Source organism: Gouania willdenowi, chromosome 8 (genome assembly GCF_900634775.1).
Source record: "Gouania willdenowi chromosome 8, fGouWil2.1, whole genome shotgun sequence".
Lineage (NCBI taxonomy): Eukaryota > Metazoa > Chordata > Actinopteri > Blenniiformes > Gobiesocidae > Gouania > Gouania willdenowi.
Window position 1 is genome coordinate 2,046,594 of NC_041051.1, and position 17,659 is coordinate 2,064,252.

At 39.6% G+C, this 17,659-nt stretch overlaps 1 protein-coding gene and 1 non-coding gene across 2 annotated transcripts; both read right to left on the reverse strand.

Moving 5' to 3' along the window:
- Positions 1-530: 530 nt before the first annotated feature.
- Positions 531-602, reverse strand: trnaq-cug (transfer RNA glutamine (anticodon CUG)). The gene has a single exon. It is a non-coding gene; the product is annotated as a tRNA-Gln (tRNA).
- A 1,496-nt stretch (positions 603-2,098) lies between these two features.
- Positions 2,099-17,473, reverse strand: LOC114468131 (chondroadherin-like protein). The gene is made up of 11 exons (XM_028454837.1): positions 17,377-17,473; positions 17,090-17,245; positions 15,081-15,275; positions 14,826-14,981; positions 11,608-11,753; positions 10,768-11,006; positions 8,422-8,681; positions 5,724-6,060; positions 5,302-5,654; positions 5,035-5,201; positions 2,099-2,390 (listed from the first exon to the last, which is right to left on the reverse strand). Exons 2-11 carry the CDS (start codon positions 17,243-17,245, stop codon positions 2,099-2,101), a joined length of 2,301 nt encoding a protein of 766 aa, XP_028310638.1. The 5' UTR covers positions 17,377-17,473.
- Between the last annotated feature and the right edge of the window lie 186 nt (positions 17,474-17,659).

Consider the following 17,659-nt stretch of genomic DNA (forward strand, 5'->3'; position numbering starts at 1 on the left):
CAACGCATGCGCGTAGACTACGTCACTTCTTTCACTCGCAATCCTTACAACAGAGCTGCTGGGACGTGATATTTGAATGTCAACCCACGTTTGTTAAATGTTTTAATAGTACACATATAAATATGTAACTGTTTTGTGGGGTTTTTAATTGTTGATTTAAAACACACACACACACACACACACACACACACACACACACACACACACACACACACACACACAATACACAATACACAAAATTTACATTAAAAAAACAAACAGAAAATAAGAAAAAAAACTAAAATAAATCGGAATTCACTCAAAACGTAAATTTCTAATTCTTTGTAAAATAAACCGACCGGATTAAGACGCGTTGTGCGCATGCGTTGAAAGGATCTGGTTCATGAAAGGATTGGGGACTGACACATGTATATAAGCTCGGTAAAATCAAAGCACCTAGAAATAATAACAGTGAAATATAACTATTCACAAAACACATAAATATGAGGGGAAGAGGTAAAGGACACTCAAAAGAAAACTTGTGAAAACTTAGGTTCCACCGAGATTTGAACTCGGATCGCTGGATTCAGAGTCCAGAGTGCTAACCATTACACCATGGAACCGCTACAACACTTTGGTGTGTAACTCAATTATTAACTGTATTGACTGCCACTTTTAATCTTGAGGCGCATATTAATATGATACTTTCCTTATGAGAGAAGTCGTAGTAATACATCAAAGCACTCACCTCTGAGGAAGACTGGTAGTTGAGTCCAAACATGTCCGGAGATAGAATTTATATATATATATATATATATATATATATGTGTGGAATCAAAATAAGTGTTCACATTAATAGTTTGACCTGTTTTCTTGCTTGTCTCTTCCTTCATGTATTTAACTTTGAATATTGCTGTTTCTTTTATTGTGGTAATGTTTTGTACAGTGCATTTTCCCTCCTTACTTCATTATTTGTTACTTTTAACCCTTTGAATGCTTCCTGTGGACAGGTGTTGTAAATTGACATGTGCTAAAACTTAAAGGGCCCATGTTACGCTAAATGGACTTTTCTGTACTTTAAACATAATAAAGTTCTATTATGGCTTCATACACATGATCAAAGTGTTATTTTCATTGATTCCTTCAATCATTAGTTAGAGGTTGATTTACTCCTTTTTTACTACAGGTGAGCACAAACACCTCCCTATAATTCGATGACTCGTTCCCACTTTGATGATGAATTTGACACTGAGCTGGAGAAGCCACACCTCCAGGAAGCTTACATCTGGGTACCTAATATAATTGGGATGTCCACATCAAATAAATAAATATAATTTGAAAAAAATGTCATATCGTTATCGTGAGCCCAATATCATCCACCGCAGTGTTTCCCAAACTTTATTGTCCCATGTACCACTTAGCCTTTATTTCTGATCACATGTACCCCTTAGCTCAGTGGTTCTCAAACTTTTTTCACCAAATACCACCTCCGAAAATACTTAGCTCTCCAAGTACCACCATCGTGACCAACATTAAAATACAGTAGCGTAGTAGGCCTAAGTATTCATTAAAAACAAGGCAGAGGTTTTATTTAACAAGTATATTTAATATTATTGGCCACTGTAACATTACACACAGTTTGAATAGTAACACTGTTTACTGTATATATTCATCTAAACTCTTTCCTGTCTCTCGTCCAACATTAACCTTGAATTTAGGCCTTTTTATTCATGTATCTTTGAAGTTTTGCTCATTTTAGAATTTGAGCCACAATTATTGATGGATGAGAAAAAACAGTCTGTGCACATAAATAAAAAATCAATGTTAAAAATTAAACTGACAAATGGTTCTGTGTACCTCCTGAGAGGTGTTCACGTACCCCTAGGGGTGCACGTACCCCGTATCTACCGTATCGTTAATAGAAGCGTTTCATCCCAACCCTATACTTTCCCAAATTGGTGTGACACAATTCTATAGGACTAGAAATATATCAGTATTATCCTCGTTTTTCAAATCTGGTGTTTCCCGAGTCCAAAGGACAGATTACAAAGAAACCCACACAGAATTAAAATCCTGACCACTTTATTAAAAAACAACTTTTTCATTGGATTATGAAAGACTAGCAGGCTGTTGAACAGGTCAGTTTGAGTGTCTCCTTTATTGTCACTCTTGCTGGTTTTCTCAGAGGTTTCTTCTTTAATGGTTTTGGTTTCACTGCTTTCACTTTGCCTTTGGGGAACCTTAAAGCACTGGCTTTGGATTGAGGTCCAGACTTAACAAGCTTTTTGTTTGGATGCGACACATTCTCTGGGCAGGACTTGAAGTTTTTGATATCCTTGACCTTTTTACCCCTGAGCTCTGGAGGGTGAGCGCAGGTCGCAGTCACCTCTACACCCACATTATCCATCCATCTGAGTAGGAAACACAAACACATCAATGCTTTTAAGTACATACTGTTACTGCCACATTTTCATTTGTATTCTTTTTTTGTTGTGTATCCTATTGTTTGGTTGTAAAAGAGCAACGTTAAAGGTCCAGTATTATGCTATTTTTTACCCATCTTCAGTTGTTCTAAGAACCCCACAAATTCGTCTGGAGTTTTAGCCTCTGGAAAGTCACTTTCAGACGCAGACTTCCATTGACCGAGATCACCCCTGGTAGAGGGAAACACCGACTTTTTAGGGTCTCCGGGAATGATGCACATATTTTTTTTTTTGTTTTTTTTTTGGGGGGGGGATGGGGGGGGGGGCAGACCTTTCTGCTGATACCATGTTCGATCCAATCCGAGCACTTTTGAAAAATCAAAGGAAGAGACTTCCAGGCCCGGCCAGCCAGGACTCTACCCAGGGAGGAGTCACCCTGCCTGGCCAAAGGGGCACCAGAGATGCCTCCTGTGCATCTGAATTCTCTGTGATCGGCAATTGGGGAACAAGATGGCTGCATCTACAGACCGTGGAGACGCCGCTCCTCAGCTACCGTCAGAGATAAACATTTTACTACTAAATGCCAACAAGGAAATGACCAATCTACGGGAAGAGATTTGTCGCCTTTCTAACAAGCTAAAAAAGAAAGATGAGCTACTTACACTGATGTCCACCCCATATTCATTTTCATTCCATCAGTATCCTGTATCATGTTTTTTTCTGCAGTCAGTGTCTTCTCCTCGTCCTTCTCTCTCTGCTGTTTCAGGTGTCTTGAAGCTGGAGCTGACACTTCCTGATCTGTGGTTTATGACTCAACTAGTCTAGGACACTGATGTTCTATTTCTCTATCCTGTTCTGTTCTCCTCCTTCTGTCTACCAACCCCAACCAGTCGACGCAGATGGCTGCCACCTGTGAACCTGGTTCTGCTGGAGATTTCTACCTGTTAAAAGGGAGTTGTTTCTTCCAACTGTTGCTAATGCTTGTTCATGTGGATTTGTTGTTTTTTTCTTATTTCTTACGAATTTTATATTTTGATAGCGCGTCGAGATTTTTGTTGCAATTCACGCTATATAAATAAAGTTGAATTGAATTGGTCCCATCGATGGGGTTCTCGGCAACAAGCACCGACTTCCAAGGTCTCCAGCGGGCGCAATTCGGACTGTAGCTGAAAACTAGGTGCATATTTGGACTCGGGAATAAAACCTGTTTACTGATACTACCGTAAATTTGGACTATACCCAGGAATGATGCACATATTCAGACTCGAGGGGGACCAGACCTTTCCACTGACTCTATTTCCATTTCGCTTAGTACATGACTGGCAAAGATAAAATCCTGCCACTGGGTCCGTAAAGGCTCTGATGAGGGGAGTAAAATTATATTTGTCCGTCGTTCAAAGCAGCCAAAACAGCGCAACTTTTGTGACAATGTCTTGCCTTCGCCATGTTTGTTTTACCAGTGAGGTAGTTTGAGAGGGAGCTGCTCACATTCTTATAAGGTGGGAGGAGCCAGGATCGTCAGGAGGAGGAGTTTCCACATTGTGACGTCATAAAGGGACAAAAATCTAACTCACCCATTTGGAGCTGACTTTTTACAAAATGTGGACTAACAAGGAAGGGAGGAAACAGAAATTTTTCAACTGTGTCCCTCTGAATGAGGCTAAAGGATGTTTATCATTGAAGATGGATGCTATTAAATTCATCAGTTGACGTAGGTTGAAGTATTTTCCCATTTTGTTCAGATTAGTGAGGTTTGAGATTCTTTGAAGAGACAGAATGTTACAGAGGGATAATTTCAGATTTTAAAAAAAGCCTTTACGTGAAGACAAATCAGAGAAACTTTCTCACAGTTGTTTTTCATACAGCTGAATGTTGTCTACAGCAGTTTTTCTTAAATGGAAGTACGCGATGGCACTACAGGGGGTACTTGAGAGTCAGAGAGAGGAAAGTTAACAAATAAAAATATAAAAAAATATGGGTTTTTTAATGTTTATCTTTAGTTGAAAATGATAAAACTACTAAATATTAACAGTAACTCACAAAAATGACAACAAAAAAACTAAATAAGGGAATATATTAAATAATAAAAAAGAACAGACTAACAACAACAAAATTACACCAAAAACACACAAACACTAACATAACAAAGACACTAAATGAGAAATAAAAAAACAAGATTACGAGAAAATACACAAAAATAAAAGAGAAACTTGCAAAACGACACCAAAAACACACAGAGAATAATTTAAATAATACCAACACACAAAAACAAGAACAAAAACACACAAAATGAAAGAAAATATACTGAAAATTAAAAAGAACAGACAAACAACAACAAAAAACATAAAATGACACCAAAAACAAATAACACACAAGGATCAGTGTTGGTCCTTTATCAGGAGGGAGATGACCGGAAAAGAAAGAAACTTTAGGATTTATTCAGGAAACCTAAATACTGTTTCATTTCACTTCTTTATAAAATGATATTCTTTCAAATGTGTGTTATCACAATAATTCCATCATTATGCTCTATAGATGTTTCAAAGTATTCTGAGTAAAATGTCGGACATAAGTTATTTGTTTACACTTCTTACTAAATAGCCTCTCCAACTGCATTTATATCCATACTGACCCACGTAAAGGCAGAAGAAGACAGTCACAATGCAGTGGATTGTCCTGCAGGTCCAGCGCCTCCAGGCTGGACAGTGAACTTAAGTCAGGGACTTCTTTCAGCTGGTTTCCTCTCATAGTCAATGTCTGCAGAGCAGAGTCCAGACCCAACACGGCGTCCCTGGACATCTGGTACAGGACAAGACAGAGTTAATAATACATTTGTGGAGAGAATCACAGAACCAGCAATAGGAGAAAACAATAAAGCAGATTTTAAACCGTCTCCCACCTTCTCCATCCCCATCTCATCCAGGTAAAGCCTCTTTAGGCTTTGAGATATGGGCTGAAACGCTTTTGGTCCGACCCAGCCAATTGCGTTTTTGGATAAACTGAGCTCCTCCAGGTTGGGTGTGTGGATCAAAGCGCTGGTGGGCACAGTGGTCAGTTGATTGGAATCCAGGTGAAGTGTACCCAGGAAAGCTGAGGTGAAAGCACCCTTAGCAACACTGGATATATTGTTCTGGTTCAAGTACAGTTCTCTGAGCTCTGGATTTACTGCAGAGAGCATGTTAGCAGGCTCCACTTTGGAAATGGTGTTTCGCTCAAGATGCAACACAAACAGATGTGGAAGGAGAGACAAAGCTACAGAACGGACACAGAGAGACACAATAAACACAGGTTTTATTAACTCTCCTGGATTTACTCACTGACCTGGTCCAGGGAACACCGTGAGCCGGTTGTCCTCCAGATGGAGGTAGGTGAGTTTTGGGAGCCCAGCAAAGGCCCTGCGTCCCAATGATGTGAGAAGATTGTCAGAAAGATACAAATACAGCAGCTCCTTCATCCCCTGGAAAGCACCGTCTTTAATCTTTCTAATCTTGCAGAGCTCAAGGTGGAGAGAAACAACGTGTGCAGATCCTGGAAAGCTACTGGCAGGAAGGTAGATGAAGTTGTTACTGCGGAGGTCCAGCAGCTGTGTCTTTAGGGGAAAACCTCGAGGAACTTTAGTTAGACCTTGACCTTCACATGTGGCATGTTGGGCTTTGATCTGCAAGGAGTCGCATGAGTAGAACATTCAGAATAAAAACAGTCTAAGCCTTTTTTGGAGCAAAGAACTGTAAATGAGTCCAGAGACAAAAACATTTATACCAGTGATTCATCATTGTATGAAAAAAAAAAAAATCACTGGATTTCTTGCAGATGGAATGTCTGAACATACATGTTATTTTGATGATACGTACTCACGCCAAGCGGGATACACATATACCGGTACATTTTAGCCAAAAATGGTGCACAGAACAAGAGTTCTCCTCTTGGTTTACTCAAATGTTGTTTGTGCGGTGAAACCCAGGAACCTAAACTTGATTCATAAATTAAATAAAAAGTGGCCAAGTGGTAAGATATCAAGAACTGTTCATTCCTTCTTCGTTTGTTCACGTAAATGCCCACAACACTAAAACCAGTTCTGGAACCAACATTTGGGTCCTGACTCACATGTTGAGAACCGCTGATTGAGAAAATTCAGTGAAGCTGGCGCAAGTTTCTGGACTGTGAGAAGAAACACATTAAATCAAACCCATGACTGGCAACAACTTTCCTACAAAAGTTTAAAGTGAATTTGTAAATGTGTCGACAGATTAGCATAATTGCTTATAAATATATACTAGGTTTTACACCGATATGATTGGCCTTTATTTTGCATTTTATGCAATTAATGTGGTCGGCTGTAATGTCTCAATTTGCAGATCCGATCAATGACGTCATTGTCGTGATGAAACTTTCTGTAGATGCTCCCATTGCATTGTTTTATCGTCTCATTTACAACAAAGAGTTGTTTGCTTTGCATGACACGGCTTTAATTCACTCACATTTGTGCGCAAAGATGAAAACCTGAGAGCAAACGGCAAAAATGTCTCTGTTGGAGTGAAGCGGCTGAACACCAAACTTCTTCCCCAGTCTGGCTCTGAAAGCAGGGGCAGCGTCTGCTGTTAGTGTGTGTGTTCGTTAATTCAGCTGGAGCGATGCACACCCGTTTACTTTCACTTTCATACCGGACACTACTGTCCGTTTCAGGGCAGTGGTGGACAAAGCTGAACTCATCCTTATTTTTATAGCGCAAATTACAACAAAGTCATCTCAGAATGCTTTAACAAAATATAAAGTCTATAGTAAGAAAGAAAGAACTCAACAAGATCCACATGAACAAGTATTTAGTGACAGTAGGAAAAAACAACTCCATCTTTTTTATAGGAAGAAATCTCCATTGGAACCAAGTTCAGAGGTGGAGAACATCTGCTTCCACTGGTTGGGGTTATTGAACAGAAGGACAAACAGGATAGGATATGAGGATAGAACATCAGTGTTCCACATTAGTTGAGCTGTGAACCATTGATCAGGAACCACCAGCTCCAACATCAAATCACCTGAAACAGAAGAGAGAGCGGAGGGCGAGAAGAAAGCACAGACTGCAGGAAAAACACTATGATAGACTTGTTCCTAGTGGTTAGGTTAATATTAATATTAAACGTCATGCAGCCACCCACCATGCTCTCTCTGAAATACGCTCATTACAGACAACATTTTGTCTGTTTAGCATAATTGCTTATAAATAGACAAGATTTTGTCTGTAATGGGCGCACGTAGAAATCTCAGCGATCATTACAGAGGGGATGCTTCTCCGCTTTAATTATCGCAACTATACGGTGTACGCTTTAGTGAATAAGTAAAATACACAGAAGTGCGCGCGCCTGTGTGTGTGTGTGTATGTGTGTATGCACCCCAACTCAACTGTGCACCTGTGAATATGGCCTATGAGCAACAGCGGGTTTTGCGATGCTACAGTCAGGAAATACAGTATGTGTTTGCTCCTAATGCTAATGCTAATGCAGGTTTCACGTGGTTCCAGTGTGGTCTGCCTCCACGGCTTCATCTCCAACTCTCTTGTAGTCGACACAGCTGCTGTTCAGGAACTAAATTAAATGATTTTCAAGTGCTGGAGTGAAGCTCACATTTACATCTGCCATGTTTTTTTGCAAGTGCTCGGTCTGCATGTTATGTTCAGGTCCTTCATGGAAATTCTTCATCTCTTCCACTCCCTCACAGTCACAAGGCTGCTTTTAGATCCTTAAACATGGAATCGTTTGATTTTCCATGAATCTGTATCTGGTTGTACCGAAGGAATTCGGTCGGTACCTTAAAAAAAAAAAAAAACCTGAATTCATATGATCGGATCAGTGATAGTTTTTTTTTTTAAACTCACTGATCGGTGATCGGCCCAAAAATCCTGATTGTGTAAAGCTTAATATACTACACAACCCCACACACTGAAAGATACACACTATGCACAGCAGTACACATTGGAGCTGCAGCCAACCCCACAGAGAAGAATATGCTTCGTTTCTTCACTCACGTCACATTCACAGTGAATCGGACACTTGACTTCCTGCTTTGGTTTGTCTGTGGTGGAGGGAGGAGGGCTTTGAGTGCTCATCAGTTCCTCCTTCAGCGCTTCTGTCCTGCTGCGGCAGCGCAGACGCACAGAAGACACTTTTTGCAGCAGCTCGTCTGTGAGGTGAGCAGGTCCAGCACAGGCTCCCTGGAGCTTTAGACCTCCAGCTCCAGCCCATTCCCTCAGGGCTCGCAGGTAGCAGTTACAGTAGAGTGGGTTCCCTTGAGGAGAAAGTGTGATTTACATGTAGATATACACCATCAGTCATCACCTAGAACATAAATCACATCTGCAGGTGAATGGGTTAGTGATCCTGCACAAACGCAGAGTAATCCAGAGCACTCAGAGAGCGCAAACCTCTAATCTTACATGAGAACAGACTCCCTCTGACTCCAGTTCTCCACATGGATCTGTGTCTGTGTCTGGTGAATCCTTTCTGAACCAGGGAGGGACATGAACAGAATGCTTGAAGCTGATTGGGTGAAGCACCTGTCCACCATGATTTGTTTTAGCCAATCACACGGTAACAAATGATGATGTCGTCATCGGCATGCGCCGCATAGACGCTGCTACAACAATAACAAGGCTACGCTGGTGAAAACTTTCTTCTGGGATAATAATGCTGTGGTCATTATGTCGTTGAGTGACTTTTGTCGTTTTTGCAACACAAGTATGTGAGTTAAGGGCACGTTAACCATCCTCCTGCATTGACATCTTCCTATTTTGATTCAAAGCTATGCTAATAATGGTAGCCCTGCTAGTTTCTGTCTCTGCAACTGTACATGTGCCAGTTTTGCTTCAGTGTTTCTACCTCCGTCACACCCAGATATCCTGCCCTAAACCACAACACTGCCTCATGATTGGTTCTAACAGGTTCAGTTCAGAATCAAAAGGCAAAGGCGGGAACAGCACAAGATGGATTCTGGTGTTTGTGAACACCAGGAGAATACATCTTATAGGCAAGGTTAGCAAACCTCAGCCAAGTCCCAAATCTCCTTTCCAGATGTTGTCAGTTATCTGGATCAGTGATCCTGATCATGGTACCATGATCATGAGCACCAAATGAATGGGTAACCCATAACTGAGTCAGATTTCATAAAGATCGATCAATTACAAACTGAGATATGAATTTTTGAAATTTTACCAATGATCGGGAATTTTACATTATTGAAACTGATCCAAAATCAGTAAATTAGATTCAGATCCTCTCCAAAATTGAAGGGAATCTTCCATGGCTTAACGTCTGTCTTTGGATATAATTTTGTCAAACTCCGTTAAGACGTTTTGATGTGATTCTGCAAACAAACAAACAAATAAACAAATGCATAAACGCTGAAAACATTACCTCTTTGGTGGATGTAATAAACATTAAAGATAAAAAAAATGTACAAACTGATATTTTCATTCTTAAACCTTAATGGTAGTGTATACTGAAAACCCCTAAACAACTCTGCCCCCTAGTGTTATAAATCAGTGATTCTCGTACCCCTTTTCTCTTACTAAGTACCCCCTTTGTCCTTTGCTCTATAGTTGTGAAAAAACAACTATAGAGCAAAATGATGGAATGAATTATTAAGACATTTTAAAGAATCTAAATGTGTAAATAAGTGGAATGAAACAGTGCCTCTAGTTTTGATCATTTCCAGTAATCTCCCTCCTGATTTGGGACCAACACTGATCCTTGTATTTTCAGGTCACGTTCTAACCAAGATTATTTCTATCATCATTTTGTGCGTTTCTGGTGAAATGTTGTGTATTTTGTTGTTTGCCTGTTCTTTTAATTATTCGGTATATTTTTCTCTTATATTGGGTGTTGTTGGTATCATTTAAATTATTCTGCGTGTGTGTGTGTGTGTTTTTGATGTTGTTTAGCTGTTTCTGTTATTTTGTGTAGTTTGTAGTGATCTTGTGTATTTTTCTTTCATTTAGTGTGTTTTTGTTGTTGTTTTGTGAGTTGCTGGTAATAGTATTTTTGTCTCTTAGTGTGTGTATATTTTGTGTCATTTTGTTATTGTTTGTTCTTTTCATTATTTAGTATATTTTTCTCGTTTTGTGTGTTTTTGTTGTCATTTTGTTAATTTTCCTATACTCCCTGTAGTGCCATAGCGTACCCCTAGGGGTACAAGTACCCCCATTTGAAAAACATTGTTATAAATGATAGAATGGCTTTCTAATAAAAACACATGCTTTTTGAAATAAAAGTAGTGTTTTATTTTGTTTTTGTTAAACACTCTGGAAAATTAGTCCTCGACCTACTTTAGTGCCCTGAGCCATGAGTTAAGAACCAGTGTATGAGAGCAGTCGTACCGGTCAGGTTGAGGCTGCTCAGCTCCTTTGGACCAAAGAGCGGCTCCAGGTAGCGGAGCTGATTGTGACTGAGGTCCAGGTGGGTGAGGAGTGGTGAACCAGATAAAGCCAGCTCGGACAGATCCTGAAGAGACATGTGGTCCAAGTAAAGGTGTGTGAGCTTTGCCATGGAGACAGACTCCTCCCCGAGGTAGATCATGGGGTTGTGACTCATGTCCAGACGTGTAACCTCACGGATCCTTCACAGGAGAACGTGCACACAGATTAGTTGATGAAGGAATCAGAATTCCTTTTTTAATCCCAGGGGGAAATTACTTTTGTTACAGCCACAGAACACATCACAAATAAAAGAAAAAACGTTAACAAAGACAAAAGAAAGAATAAACAAGTGTATAATTAAGTAAAAGACTGTTAGAAATAGGGATCAGAAACACACACATTACAGTAGTAGAAAATATGATTTAGATATGTACATCAATCAAGCTGTGAAGTTACAGAGAGGAAATCATTCCTGCCTGTGGAGATCAAACTGTATAATTCATGTGGCGTTCTGTGGAGCACCGTGGCTGGATCAGCCTGGTGCTGAAGGTTCTAAAGGTTCTTCTGTGACTGACCAGCACATCATGGCGTGGGTGGGACTCATTGACCAAGATGGCCTTCACCTTAGACAGGCTCCTCCTCTCTGTCACCACTATCAGAGAGTCCAGTTTAATCCCCAAAACGTCACTGACCCCAACACTGGGAGCAAGAAGGTTATTTTCTGAGACCATTTCTGAATCTGGTTCGCTAGATTAACAGACCTGCAGCCCTTTAGGATAAGATACCAAAATGACTTGTCACCTGGCCATGGACTGCGTGGGGAAGAACTGCAGCTCATTGTGATCCAGGCTGAGGCGGCGTAGGGTGAACAGTCCAGTGAAAGCTTCAGGAGCCAAGTTGTTGAGGGAGTTGTGGCTCAGACGAAGCCACTTGATGTTCTGCAAACCCTGGAGGAGAATCAGATCATTGTAGAGAAGTGGTTCTCAAACTTTATTCACCAAGGGGGTCTATTCTCCCGTCTGGACGCAAGTGCTTTTTTGCGCGCCTGCAGTTACGCGCTTCTCTCCTATGCGTATTCTCCAGTGCAGGCTCCTGACACACCCACCGCCCGTAAGGTAGACCAAAAGTGTGTATGTGTGAATGAAGGTGGGCTGAAGGAAAGGAGGTGATGTCATTTTTTTTGGTCTGTCTAGAAATCAAGAAACTGAGTTTTCCCAACGCTTGTAAATGTCATTGAAATCTGTGAAAATGATAAAGCCTTCATTGATAAACAATGTAACAGGTTGATTTGATCAGATCATTGATCAGATTATTGCAGTGTGACTGAGTCACAGTTAAAATCTCTTTCCTTGATCAGCATCACCTTCATCATCATCATCATCATAGCTGAGCCTCATTAAAATGTGTGGGAACAGTTTGTGGTCTATCCTCATCTGCATATGACAGTATTCTGTCCCTCTTATTTCAGCACATTTATGTATTTTAAGTTTCTAAGTTGATCTATTTGGAATGCACGTGTGGTTCTCTGTTTGCCCATGAGAGGTCACTGTTTGCCTTTCTAACTTCTTCTTTGGTATTGGCTTTGTTTGTGGTGCAACTGCCTATTGGCCACTACCTGTAAGCAGTGGCTAATGACGTCATTTTAAGGGCAGCACTGGAGGACTTCACAGGCAAAAACGCTCCTCTGTGCACTTTTTGCTGAGTGTCAAGACATAATCTGTAAGTTACCAATGACTTGTAATGTTGTGCAGTACTTTATTATTTGTTATAAATGTTTATTTATGTAATTTCTGCATAAATCGTTTTTCCTGCTGAGTCTAAGCTAAGCTATGCTATTTAGATCTGTGCTAGTTGTGTTATGCAATAATACCACATGTATAGTAAGTTATATACTCTTTTATTTGAGATTTGTACATATATGCAAATAGTGATGTATATTTTATCTGTTTTGCAGTTTTACAAAAAAATTAAGAAATGGTTTACGGACATAAAAGACACCCCGAGTCCTGTCGTTTCTAGGGCCATTTCTTTTGTGTTAAGCTAGCTGTCTAAGTTAAGTTAAGAAACACTTAGCTGATGGCAGAAGAGTAAAAAGATTATCTACACGTCAAGATGTGAAGAGACTGATTGTTTCACTCTGTAGTGTATCAAACTGACTTTACGTTGGACATAGTATGAAAATAGTTGAATCACTGTGACCAACGTGGACAGAAGTCTGTCAGAGTTTTAATTAATCACGCAGCAGCAGCTGAGTGATCACAGCTGCTGCACGATGCATGAGTCCGTGTCGCTTCAAATGTAACTAAGTTCATATTTCTAGTGCAATATAATGTTTCACCTTATGGGGGCGCTGCACTTATTCCAGGGTTAGAAGCGCGTAAGAAGAAAAGGACTTACGCACACTGGAGAATGCGCATAAAGCCAGATCTGAATGGGAACGCCCACATTTCACCCACAGTGTGTAACTGGGATGAAGGCACGCAGCGACTGACTTAAGTACAGGGGGAAAATAGCACACAGCCAGAAACAGCACCGCTGCGCGGCTTTTTGGACTTACACACATGGGAGAGTAGAGCCTTAAGAAAATACTTTGCTCTCCAAGAACCACCATAATGACCAACATTAAAACACTGTCGTGTAATCGGCCTAGCTATTCATTAAAAACAAGGCAGAGGTTTTATTTAACAAGTATATTTAATATTGTGGGCCATTTTAACATTACACACAGTCTGAACAGTAACACTGTGTTTAAATATAGGAAAATAAAACAGTACTTAAACAATTAATCACAAGATAATAATTTGACATACCACAGTTTGAGAATAAGTGATGTAGGTAAGGCCCTGGGCCCAGTTTTTCAAAAGGTTTAATCTGGATGAAATTGATCCGGATTTGGTAATCCTTTTTTTTTTTGCTATCGAAAATCACGTAATCCATCTGACTTTTGAGAAAGCAACATCACATTGGATCAGTTTGATTTCAGATAGAATCACTAAATCTGGATAACCAGTGCCCATCTTTGTTTGATGAAGGGCCCTTTAAGTCTTTGGAGACCCTGACCAACCTCCTGCATTCTGCCAGAACAAGACCAGAACCAGAACCCAAAGGGACACAATAGTTAGACACTATTTCTGATTTAGTTTTGGATTTGAAAAACCAGTGATGCCATTGCTTTAATATCCTTTTTATCATGGCATGCATCACTAAAAAATGATCTAAAACTAAAAAAAAATGTAAATACCAAAAAGAATATACATAAATTAGTGACAGAATAAAATCTATTATATGTGGTTAATATTGACAGCTGTTTGGGGGATTCTTTTATGAGGCTATTTCTACTTTGCTGTAGGCCTATACTGTTATAAACTACATAATCACTGTGGATAAACAAATCAAAACCTTATGAATAAATTGGCTATGTTGCAGGCTATACTGCATAATTCAAACATATTATTTGATACAAAGTTTCATTACATTTTGGGCCTGAAATCAACACTGAATCCACCTTTCTGATGGGATCACTTGAATCCAGATGTTTTGGATCAAAGTGATCCCAATCCTACTAAAAAGTTCTGAAAAACCCAAACCAAAGGTTTGATCTGGTTCAAAACCAAGATTGCATTACGTGAGCTAACCCGATTATGTAATCCATTTTTTCTTTTGAAAAACCTATTTTCAAGATTTGATCTAATCAGTTATCCAAAATCCAAGCGGATTACTTTTGAAAAACTGGGCCCTGGTGCTTCAAATTTGGCCTGTGGATTCCTTTTTAATAAAAAAGCATTGGTCACTTAAGTAAAACACCTTATCTTTATGTTTCAGAAATGAATGATTTCCACTTAGCTAATTGGAAACATAATTTTAAAAGATAAGTCCATTGACTAAGTTTTAAATTGCTATGATTACTCTAGTTTAGGAACAAATGAGACATGTGGCCTTTCGATTACCACTAGTTTGAAAACTGGAGTGTGTGTATCAAATGAAAGGGACACAGAGACTCTTCTCATCTTTCTAAGCACCTGGAAGGCCATGTTGGGGATGTAGACCAGCTGGTTGTAGCTGAGAGTCAACATGTTGACAAAGCTGAGCTGCATGAAGGCGCCAGGTTGGACCTCTTCAATGCGATTGTGTTCCAAACTCAGCTCCTTCAAGGAGGAGAGCCCATCAAAAGACTCCTTAAGTGATGCAGCAGGAAAAAGCAAGCAAGATATCACATCAAAACTCAAAAAATAAACGTTGCAAAAGTGTCACTCCTGCTGAATCAGTAATCTGACCTGGTACAGGATGTGGATGTTGTTATAAGCCAGGTTTAATGAGACCAGACGCCCAAGGGAGCGGAAAGCTCCTTCCTTCACCTTGTTAATGCTGCAGCGCTGCAGGTTGAGATGAGTGAGGTAAGGCGTGTGCACAAAGGCAGCTCTGGGTAGCATTTGCAGGTTGTTGTTCCTCAGGTCAAGTTTCAGTGTAATCTGTGAGTGGAAATCAACAGAAAGAATAATGTATCCGACACTGGCATAGAGATCATCACAGTTAAAGGGGCAGTATTATAAAAAGATCACTTTATAATAATTTTGCTACAGTGATATACAGTACATCCCTTTAGCCTCATTCAGAGGGCCAAAGTTGAAAAAGTTCTGTTTCCTCCCTCCCTTGTTATTCCACATTTTGTAAAAATCAGCTTCAAACGGGACTGTTGGATTTTTCTCGCCTTATGACTCATAAGGTGGAAACTCCTGACAATCCTGGCTCCTCCTACCCTATAAGAATGTGAGCTCCTTGCTCAACATCCCAGTGATAGCCCAGGGAGATTTGAACCAGTGACTCTCTGATTACACAGCCGCTCCCTTAACCACCAGGCCCCCCCCGAACTGATTCATAATCACAAAAGCTGCTTAAATAGCCATGTGTTTTATTGTAATGTGCAGTGTGTGGATAGCTAAAGACAAGCACTCTGGTAAAAAAATAAACAAGCCCTCTCCAAGAGTGATGCGTAGAGTCTGCGTCAACAGACACGCCCACTCATGCATATGTACGAAAGACAAATAACAGCCTGTTTTTAGGAGAGGTCTGAAAGTAATTTTTCAGAGGCTAAAACTCCAGAAAACAGGTGAGTTTGGGAAAATAAACCTCAAATACTATGTTGTTGGGGTTCTTAGAACAAATATATATGGGTGAAAAATAGCATAATACTGGACCTTTAAGGATGGATTCCCCTTCAAAAGCCACATTACATATAAACAGACAGAATTATGATGAGAGCCACTGTACGAATATGTGACGTATTGGAGTTTGTAAATAGAATAAGTGCGTGTGAAAGCTTTCATGCCTGATTTGAGCAGGATTCAGAGAAGCTTTTAATAGGACAAAGCTGTTGTTAGACGTCATCAGATCTCAGATGATATGACCTAAATGTTTGAAGAATTAGTGCAAAACCAAGTGAAGTCCTTCTACATCCATGCAACATTGCAACACCTTTTACAGTAATACATGTTTTAACGGTATGACATTAGTTCATAACCTCACTTACAGCGCTGCAGTGTTGCAGTATTAATCAGACATGGAAATATGTACAAAGGAAATCAAGTAAATAAATAATAAATTAAAAAAATCTATTTTTGTTGATACTTGACTTACTGGTATTCTTCATGCTGGTTTCCTATTATACCTTACAGACTGGCTGAATATAGTTTCATCAGCTTGGATCACTTTAAAGACTTTGATAAAATCAGTAGCTAATGCTATACAGTATATTTGATTTCAGAGTGATTACCCACACAAAATGTCTACATAAAAACACATTTATATGCAAGTTTTGAGTCAATTTGTGCCCTTTAAAAGAATGTATTATCTTCTTCAATCAATGATTAAAAATTCCATGTAAAAAAAAAAGGTATGTACAGTATGTATTAATACTCCCATAATCCCACTGTAGGCCTACTACATCCCATCTCTTTACACAACTTAAGGTTGCAGATGGCTCAAGTGTGCTAAACAAAGTTTTTGTGGAAAGGTAAACCCTGCACATGTTGCCAGTCCATCATTGAGCGACACATGCAAAAGGTTTCATATAAAATCTTAACTTAAATAAGCTTTGTACTGTATCTATATAAAAAAAAAAAAGTCATTGTCTTGCAAGAATTTTCTTAGCATTAATTATTGTCATACATTGTGTAAAACTGGAGCAAAAAGAAAACAGCATGGTGAAATAATCTAATAATATTTAATTTAACTTAAGTTTCAAAAACAAACTTGAAGTCAAAGAATGCATCAGAGACTTTGTCACCTCATCTACAGTGGAGGGAATCTGCGTCAGGTTTCTCCCAAAGCAGGTTACTGAGAGTTTGGTGCCGTCACAGCGGCACTGTCCAGGACATTTTCCTGCATCTGTTGGTAAAAGGAGTCTTAAGCTCAGCAGGATGGCCGCCGCCCAGAACTGCATCTGTGTCAGTAAGACAACGAGTGAAAAAACCACAATGAGGGATTGGACCAAAATGTGTAATAATACCACATTTAGTAACTGAAATATTCCATTAAATCCAATTTAGACAAAAAACAAAATTTAAGCCTTACCTTTACCAAAATGCTCCTGTCAGTGTTTATCTGTATGGAGCTTCAGTCATGAAGGTAGGACCTGAAGTCACTTTGAGCACACTCAGCTCGTACAGAGTAAGACTGACTTACAACAAGGATTTGGTACATTCTTGTTGTGGTGACCCCTGAACCCTGCAAATAAACACACAGGCACTACATTTCATGCAGGCATGGAGGCTACAACAGATAGTACTAGTAGGTGTAGACACAATGCAGCTTGGATTGGTTTGTTTTTTAAACTTGCTTGATCACAACAAAAGCT

What these genes read in the sequence shown, in the direction of transcription:
- LOC114468131 (XM_028454837.1), bottom strand. Translation starts at nt 17,245, where the DNA reads ATGCAGTTCTGGGCGGCGGCCATCCTGCTGAGCTTAAGACTCCTTTTA. An exon ending in CCCACGCAGTCCATGGCCAG is followed by an intron (nt 11,007 to 11,607) that starts GTGACAAGTCAT and finishes TCTCCTGTGAAG; the next exon opens with GATCCGTGAGGTTACACGTC. An exon ending in CACGGTGTTCCCTGGACCAG is followed by an intron (nt 5,655 to 5,723) that starts GTCAGTGAGTAA and finishes TCCGTTCTGTAG; the next exon opens with CTTTGTCTCTCCTTCCACAT.